The 9415-nt window shown below is 38.0% G+C and overlaps 1 protein-coding gene across 1 annotated transcript; it reads right to left on the bottom strand.

The window, feature by feature from the left end:
* Positions 1 to 2006: 2006 nt before the first annotated feature.
* On the bottom strand, positions 2007 to 8797 carry LOC104466178 (trinucleotide repeat-containing gene 6B protein-like). Its single transcript, XM_010079523.1, has 4 exons — positions 8714 to 8797; positions 4845 to 4866; positions 2816 to 3160; positions 2007 to 2106 (listed from the first exon to the last, which is right to left on the bottom strand). Exons 1-4 carry the CDS (start codon positions 8768 to 8770, stop codon positions 2054 to 2056), a joined length of 477 nt encoding a protein of 158 aa, XP_010077825.1. The 5' UTR covers positions 8771 to 8797; the 3' UTR covers positions 2007 to 2053.
* Positions 8798 to 9415: the final 618 nt, after the last annotated feature.

Genomic DNA, 9415 nt, shown 5'->3' with positions numbered 1-9415 from the left:
GTACATTTCATTTCTGTGAAGACATTCTGAAAGTATTAAGATTGGGATGCTTGCTAACATAGCATACTTGGACACAATTCAATGCACTGTTTTATAAAACCAGGTTCCTCTTGCTACAGTTGATAGTGGCAACAAAATTTTGACAATTTATGCTTTTAAGAAAATGGGAAAGGGCTCTTGGTTCTTACAAAGACTCTTCCTTAATAACAAATATGCTTAAGATAAATAAGTTTCTGACTTGACTAAAATTAAAACATTTATGAGCAGATGACTACTTTTAAGGATTAAAGTATGGAACTGAAATATGTGAAAGTATTGAAATGGAGTCTTGAAATGAAGACATAGCTTTCCTGTTAGAGAAGGTGGTGATTCTTAGAGGGTTCTATAACTGTTGAAAGACTTTCCCCAGTAAAATTTAAGCCTTTTTTTCCAAAATTGTCTTGCACATTCTGAGTATAATTGATATTGGAAGAATTATATACACCACCTTCCACTCTAACCCCCCATATTGCTACAAAACAAGAGTAAATTTGGTGTCATCCTTCAGGGAACAAGAGCTTTGCCATGTTAGAGAAGCATTTTAATTCTGGTGGAAAAGGATCCATGTAAAGAAGGATTATGTATTGACTTTTTGTATTAAAGCCTCATCAACACCATCTATAGCTATCTGGCAAATGTAACTGTGAAGGAGTAGGTAAGCTACATGATTTTTCCGTTTGGGAACTTCCTTTGTTTTCACATGGGATGAATTAATCACAGAATCAGTGCATAAGTGCCTGATAGAATTAGACACAACCTGAAATCCAATTTTTAAACAGCCAAGATCTCAGATGGGACTAATGATGTGAGACAGATAGCAACACCATTCTTCCGTAAGCACTTGGATGGAGTACCCCAAATGACAGCCCCAGCCTGCCTTTTGTCCAGGTGCTCATTCCCACTCCTCTGACACACCTATTCCCATGTGCTAGCACCCACATTCCCACTGATATTCAGTGAGCTGAACTGGTAAATCACCCCAACTGATACTAGCTTTAAAAAACAACCTGGGTTAATTTTAATCCAAGTCAGCTCCCCAACCCAGCTAACTGTGTTATGGTGCAGAAATTTGGATGGGGTGAGGCAGGTCTGAAGGAACCATATCTTTCTTGGCAACACTCCCGACTTACATCAGGATAAAGCAACCACAGGCATAAAAAGTTGCCACTATCAATGAAAAACAACCTTATAACATCTTAGTTGTTAACGCACCATTAAACTAAATGTAAAAATATGAGAATGCATAAAAGAAAATTTCAGTCCCAGAAAAACAAATATTAGGCGTCAAATTAATTACACAGAATTTAAGGAGCCTCAAAAATACTTCAAAATGGTTCTCATATAGTACATTCAACAGCAAAAAAACACTGTTCATAAGAAATTTTGAAAGCTTTTAGAATGCTTCACTACCTTAAGGTCTCCTTCGTCAGTCTGCTACAATCACTGGGAAGGTATACGAATGCTGACATAATGCCAGGGTTTCATATACAGTCGGAAGACTTTGGGGTGGGTTTTTTTCCCCTCTTCATCTTCTAGGTGTTTTCAGCCATCTCTAAGAGATCTGTTTTTAAACTGATTAGGCAAAACTTTGCCATTGTAGTCCGAAATTCACTGTCCTGCCTCTTATTAAATAGGGAACATCAAAGACAACAAGATGAATAATATGTCAAACAGGGATTTGCTACAAAGGCATTCAAGTACTGAAACCACAAAACAAACAGAATTATTCATTTTCCTAGAATCCTTTTTAAATGAAGACAGCCATCCCATCTAGCTTACTTGACTCTGGAGTTCCAAGTCACCTGTTTTTCCTTCTGCACCACAACGAACTATAAAAAGTGTATGCTCTCCAAGACTGTGGTAAAAAACCCTATCTCGTTAAGCTGGCATGGTTTTCAAAGGCAAACTCAGACATAGTGGTATCGTAGTTTTCTTCTTTTGACTTTCAAGCATTTATTACCTCTTTTTTAAACACCCTTATTGTTAGAACTGAAGTTGTCCTTAACTTCTCAGATCACCTAAGTTTTTCTTTAGAAAGCAGATGTCTTGAGTAGAATTTTGTTTGTTCTACTATCAAATAACTTAAGAAGGAAATATTACAGTTACTGCAACTACCCAGGGGTCTAAAAAATTCAGGAGCAGTCAATTTCCCCACAATATTAAAATCAACCACAATATTAAAATAAATTTATCTTCTGGAATGCAAAGTGAACAGAAAACAAAAGCCAAGACAGTGATGACTTTAATGAAAAAGCTTATCTAAAGAGAAAAAAAAGATTTCTACAAGAGAAAGTCAGGAGCAAAAGGATCATCTTTCTATTTCATCCAGATGAGAAGTGACAGACACCTGTCATTTGCAGACCTGATCTCTACATGTGTTTTACCAGATAATACAAAAAAGTGGCAAGATAGGAAATTCATGTCATCAAGGAAACCTAAAGAGCTATTAAGAACTGCTCAATGACAACCATAAAATGCTGTTTATCCATGCATTATGTTTACTTTTCTGTGGTTTTAAGACCATTACAGCATCTGGTTCAAACCACCAAAAACATATATTAAAAAAAAAAAATCAACCCTTTCTTGTTCCATCTAGTAGTAAAAATTGCATCCATTGCTGCTAACAGCAAAGGAAAAGTCTGTACACTAAAATAGTAGTAAGTAAGCCCTTCAAAACCAATCTGAGGAGTTTTATTATACAGTGATTTTAGTGATCCCTTTTCTGCCATGCACACACATATATTAATTAAATATTATTTGTATTATTATTACTTGCCTGTTGCAGTCCCACTGTCACCCTGCAGCAGTGCTCCTGTCACTGGTTGTGCGTTGTTTGGGTTTGCTCCTGGTGCTGTTGGGGGAGGAGGCCCTGCTCCACCCCCAAGGAGCATACAGGATGGCGGAGGGGGCTGCCCACGTTTCAGTAACACTTTGTGGTCCTGCTGGCAACGGAATCGCGGCGGCACCTCCCGAGGCATGTAGCGGGCGGCGCTTGGCGGTTGTCCGTTCGGCACTGCCACCCTTTTGGCATTGTTGCCACCATTGACTGGTGGCGATGGAGAGTTGCCAATTGGGCTGGCAGCCACTGGTTGGCTTAAACTTGGTTTCGTCACTTCGGGCACTGAAAAACAGCAAGAATGAAAACTGGAAATTTTTCCACTTAAACCTGTGTTAGCTACAAGAACTCACTGTGACTCTTTCCTTTTATAATTTCACTCTTCTCTGAAACACTGTGCAACTTCAACCTTATCAAAGAAAAATTTAATTGAAGAGGCAGAAATAAGCAGCTGTGGCAAACTTCATGCTTCCATGTGCAACTCTGTACTCCTGGATGAAACTCTGCCCTCAGGAAGTATTTCACTCTAAGCCCCAAATTTATTGGAAACATAAAGTTGGCAAAGAATATCACCCTGGGCAATGAGTCATTTTAGAACATGAGCAAATATAACTGGTTTACCCCCCGCCCCGTTCTCTGATTGTCAACTGGTTTTTGGATTGTTATGCATCACCCTTATGGGAGATGTGAAATCAGATCCCAAGTTTTCACCTACTTACTAGGCTACACAACCACTGCCAAAACAAACAAAAAGACGGGAAAAAAAACACCTTCCTCTTGGATTCACAGTTAACAAATCTGATTTCTCTATACTGCTCTTAAATAAGGCAGCAATAGTTGACTCTCACCCAAAAGACAGTCCTGCATATAGCATTTGTAACTGGGCTTGTCTAAAGATTCCCAGCTGGTCACCAGGTACCCCTACAAGCAAGTACAATCTGCTTCTAAGGGCTATGATGCACTGGAGAAGAGGAAAACCCACAAAAAAATCCTTGAGGAACTAACATCATCCCGAATTTTTTTTAGGAGACTCTAGACTTGTGACCCCTTACTCATATTCTCCATGTGCTTTTTTGAAACAGAGCAAAATAAATTCCCAGCCAGGCACCTAGAAGGTGCAACTGCTAAGAAATCAGACTACAAAGGCAAAAAAAAAAAAAAATTAATACATCTACTCCAGCCTTTGTTGAAGACTAATACAAGAAAGGCATGTCCATAAACTCCTTGCCAGCAAAGTGAACATAATCAATAAAACTTTTCCTCTTACAAATGTGAGATTAAAACAAGCGAGTCTCTCTTTGGCAACATGAATGCATTATACCCCACATTTTACTTTGATAAGGGCTTTCCGATTTCTCTATACAGTCTTCACTGGCCAAAACCCCCCAAAAAGTATTCTTAACTGCAAAATCAAGTTATGATCATCAAGTTAGTTCTCTCTGTCAATAATGGCCATTTCCCCACACAATTTTTAGAAAACTGACACACAAATCAAGATTAAATATATTTTTAGATCAGCTAAATAAGCTTAACTTTCAAGACAATCACTCATCAGTCCTGCCTTATCAGTTGGACTTTCAGGTTGCTGAGCTTCTCTTAAGTTTCCCTAAACAAGTAACTTTCACTCATTTTGGTACCTCACCATAAGCAGTACTTTCCCTGTCCTTCATTCAATTTATACAGGCAGTTTCAGTTTTGTCTAAAGCCTATGCAAAACTGAAAGGCTAAATAATTCAGCTAATCTATTTCATCCACAAACCTCATTCCCTCTTTCAAGTATTCTAATGCTAACAACGTGGATAGTTTTAGGTTCTCCATTTTTATCACCTCAGTTTTACTTCTTCTGAATACACATATTCAGTATTTCATCTTGACTCATAATTCCGCTTGCTTTTGAAACAGTTTTGATTAAGATCTGAGTCCTGGCTCAAGTCAATAAAAAGTACTCTTTAGGATCAAAGATTCTTACCTTTGGTTTTTTGATCTGTGACCTGCAAATTAAGAGCAAGAATGTAAATACAGTTTTAAGAACCTCAAAACAAACACTTAACAGGCTGTGCTAAGTTACAACCTTAATTTTAGCAACAAGATCAGTATTTGTTGCATGAAAATAATCAGTTGATGAACTACAACTCTAAACAGTATGCCTAGTCATATATATGAAGTTCTCAAAAACACTACTGCTCCTATAATACTTCTGCGTGATGCGCAAGTCCCTGGCAGAAACAGTAATTACTTCACTCATTATGATTTTTAGTATTCACCCTCCTCCTCATCCCAAACATACGACTTTCAAAGCACAAATAAACATGTGCTCTAGCACTACAGTTCCTTCAGATTTTGGAGGTGAAGTATTAAAGTACACCAAAAGCTTCCTTCTGTGAGAGTATCCTTACAGCAGACTCCTGGGACTAGCAACAGAATTCCCCCATGAGTAACCACAGGTGAGAATAGCAGTCTGTCTCTGTCATCTTCCCATTTCACCTTTCCCATGACATCTCTTCCAAGGAGCAGAAATCTTAAACCTTACTGTAATTGTCACTGTTACAAAAAGTACCACCAATACTTATAAAGCACCAGACTTCAAAATTTCTTTAGTACAATAAGAAGTTGATTACTGAAGTGAGCTATCGTGCTGGTCAATGTACTCAATATGTGGTTTTGCTGTATTTCTACATTCTTTCAGCATAGCAAATTTCAAGCTACAGCAGAGACAAACATACCACTGGTATATTCTCTGAATCATGGGTATTGTAGCAGGTTTTGAACCTGTCGATCATGAGTTCCTCTACACAATAATGGAAAAACCCTAAATATCATCATGTGTCAGGTTCCACTACACCTATTCTTCAAATAAATAGCTGAACTAGTCCATAATTCTGGAAAGCACACAGTGACAGTATAGAATAACAAAAGCAAAAGTAAAAAGCAGTTTATTGTTTAAACCAACCAAGCTAGAACTCCTTTGTACGGTAAAGAATAAAAAGACAAACTGCACTGAACTGCTATGGCATCATTTACTTTGCAAAGATGAACACTGCAATATGCAAAGTGGAACATTCGTTATAATACAAAATCTTAAGCATTGTAACTTCACAGAAATATGTAATCCAAAGTCTCCAATACACTAAAAATCTACCTGTACCAAAACCACTTCTGTACCAAGCCAGACACCAATTTTCACTTCACTTATGAAAAATTCTGCATGCATCAAATTATGCTGTCTTCTGTAATACAGTTAAAAATTCTGTTAAGCACTTAAGTGACTCTGATTGCTCCACTACTACAGGAAAAGGAAGAAGGGAAAAAAATCATTAATTAATCCAATCCGGTAATGCTGACAGGTTTACTATAGTCAGCAGTAAACATGTTCAGTAAACGAGTAAGTTGCCTACTTAGAAGTACCACACTTTACCAAATCTTTAACGAATTCTACAGGATAACAGCAATTTGCTTTAGGAAAAAAAAAATATTTCTGCCTATACTGCATCTCTCTCCTAGTCAAAACAATCTGGTTTTGCGATTATTTTTTTTCTTTTTTCAGGTCTCCACTACAAAAGCTAAGAAAATGTGACACTTCCCCAGATTTACAGCTGTCACCTCTCTGCGGGCAGCCTATAAGCATCGGCAGAGCAGGACCAGTTACAGTGAACAGGAAGCTGGAGTCAAACTCAGCCTTCTGACAAGCTACCAAACAGCCCCTGGGACACCAACCACAGGAACTCAGTCTGTGAATTTGCTTGCATAACATCTATTGAAGCGATTTTATTTTTTATTTTTTCAGTTTCAGAAGATCCAGAAAGAAACAAGAAACAATTGTTTTATGCTACACAAACTCTGTCTGAAAAAGGTACCCCCAAATCATTACTGCTTATTTGGTGAACACCACCCCAGTCACTAAGAATGAACACACACACACACACATTTATGCTCTGTCCATTAGGTTGCCTGCTTTTTTATTCCTAGATATCTGTCTCCAAGTACTACTGTTAAGTTTGGTCACCAGGAGATTAACTTAAATTTAGTGTTTGTCCTTCCCAAGATTTTGGCAAAATATTGTAACATTGAATAATACAGAATAACTTAGGAGGTGAGGGACCACACAGGAAAGCTGGCAAATGTCCTTTGTATTCACAGCTCCGATTCTTCAGTAAACACTCACAGCACTGTTATCAAGATGAACAGTACAACCTTTTCAAGTTTCTCTTCTATCACTGAATATTACCATATAATCCTCAAACCACTAGTCATTATTTACCAGGGTCTGCTTCTCCTGGTTCCTACGCATACTATTTGAACTTGAACATTAAACTGCAGCAACACAGACAAAAAGACACGGACTACTGATCTTTTGCAGCATTACTGGAGATGCATCAATACAGTAGCTGGATAAAGACAACAGAAATATACCAGTTTATCTGCAGCTAATTTACAACTAATAGACTCAATTTGGTTGAAAAGCCAGATTTGAAGAGACCCTGGATAAGCCAAAATGTAATTGAAATTGGTGCTGGCTGTTCTCAGCAGAAACCTACAGAGTCTAACAGAGAGTAATGTCTGATCTTTCATAGAATCTGTTGTTACTGAAGCAACTGAAAAACAGACTACTGAAAGCAAGTAAAGCCTTCTGCTTTCAATTTCACATAATCATTGAGGTTAGAACAGACAGCCTCTGGACAGGTAGTCCACAGTTCCAACACCTCTTCCCCACCTGCCCCAGGAGTCTCCCCAACTCAAAGCAACGCCATCAAAACCAGACTGCCCAGGGCGATGTCCAACTTGGTTTTTGAGCATCTCCAAAGATGGAGGCACCACAACTTCTCTGGGAAACCTGTTCCAGTGGTTGCTCAGTAACAGACATGCAAAAAAAAGTATTTTTATGATTAACTGGAATTTCCTGTACTTCAATTTGTGCACAATGCCTTGTGCCTTGTCATTGGGCACCACTGAAAAGAGCCTGCCTCCATCTTCTCCACTGCCTCCCACAAGATATTTATATAATATTGATTGATAAGTTCTCCCTGAGCCTTCTCTTCTCCAGGCTGAATGGTCCTAGTTCTCTCAACCTCTTCTCATTTGTCAGATACTCCAGTCCCTTAATCATCTTAGTGGCCTTTGGTGGACCCGCTCCAGGACACTTAGATCTGTCTTGTACTGGAAAGCCCAGAACTAGACAGCAAGGGTTTTACCTGTACAAGCCATGGATAAGGCTGCAAGAGACTCAAGTTCGTATGTCAAGTTAAGTCCTAGAAGAATCTACTAAACTTTCATGAAAACAGAGAGTTTCCAACACACCAAGTGTTCAAACCCATTTTGCAAGCAAAAACAATCTTCCGTGACTTACTAAGTCTCCATGGCTCAGACTTGAACCAATACACTTCAGTTTGGAGTGCTGCTAGCTAGAGAAAATGTAAAACCTAAGTGATACTTAGCAAAAAATACAGGGAACCTTCAGTAGTAAATATTTCATATAAACTTCCTTAAGGACTTACTCTTGAAAATATTTAGTTGATTTTACTGCAAGAATTGCAAAAGCCCGTCAGGATTTCCATCCTCAAACACCTCAAAACAGCAGGAGTTGCACAGATCAAGAAAGCCCACATTCAATAACTTAAGCTTAATACGTTATATCAAAAACTTCTTTTACTTCACATGACAGAGTAAGAAGATGTCCAAGTTAAACAACCAAGTTGCAGAAAATCAATGCAAAAAATAGTCTTTAATGAAGCGTCATTCTAAACGATCAAGTTTCTAAGCTCAAATACAGTTTAATATCTTACCACCCCCAATACCATTTATGATTCAGCCGGATAAAAGAATTCAAATATCATAACCTACCTTCTGAGCAGATTCCTTCTTTTTCTTATCCTCTTTCTTCCTTTTCTTGTCTTCCATTAACTGTTCTTCCCTTTCTTGCTCCTTCTCTCTGTCAAAACATGAAAAAGAACGGCATGAGAACAATCAAGTTCCATAAGAGCCACATGTACATCCCTCTTCCCCCCAAGAAATGCAGTCAATATATCAGATTCCTCTTATCATGATACTTCATTTGCATTTGAGGGTTTCAGTCTAACTGAGACAAAAAAAGCACCTTCTAGATCAGTGTGGCCACAATTACGCCACTTGCTGCATAAAGGAATATTCCTTTATTTGAAACAGGCCTCTTATGGCAGTACCCTGTATAGATTAACTACACGCCCGATATGAGAAAATTTCTTCAAGATATTTGGCCAAAATACCCTTTTAATTGGGTTGTGCTTATACTTAATGAACAGTCTCATGAATCTTTTCATATGGCAAAAAAGGGAAGTTGTAATTTAATATAAGATGGTTTGGTCTGATAGGACATTTATCTTCACAAGAGAAAGAGATTATTCTATTGCCTGTAGCTATGTCACTTGTAAGAGACTAGAAATGTCATATCAAATCAAAACCATCATTTATTACACAAATCACTAATTTAATTTCTAATCTATTGTACTCACCCACAGAATTTTTGTGACTAAACTTGCAATATAAATTATTTTCCAGGGAATCTAT

The sequence above is a fragment of the Pterocles gutturalis genome, unplaced genomic scaffold (genome assembly GCF_000699245.1).
Source record: "Pterocles gutturalis isolate BGI_N339 unplaced genomic scaffold, ASM69924v1 scaffold10239, whole genome shotgun sequence".
Lineage (NCBI taxonomy): Eukaryota > Metazoa > Chordata > Aves > Pterocliformes > Pteroclidae > Pterocles > Pterocles gutturalis.
This window is presented reverse-complemented; position numbering and strand designations above follow the sequence as displayed.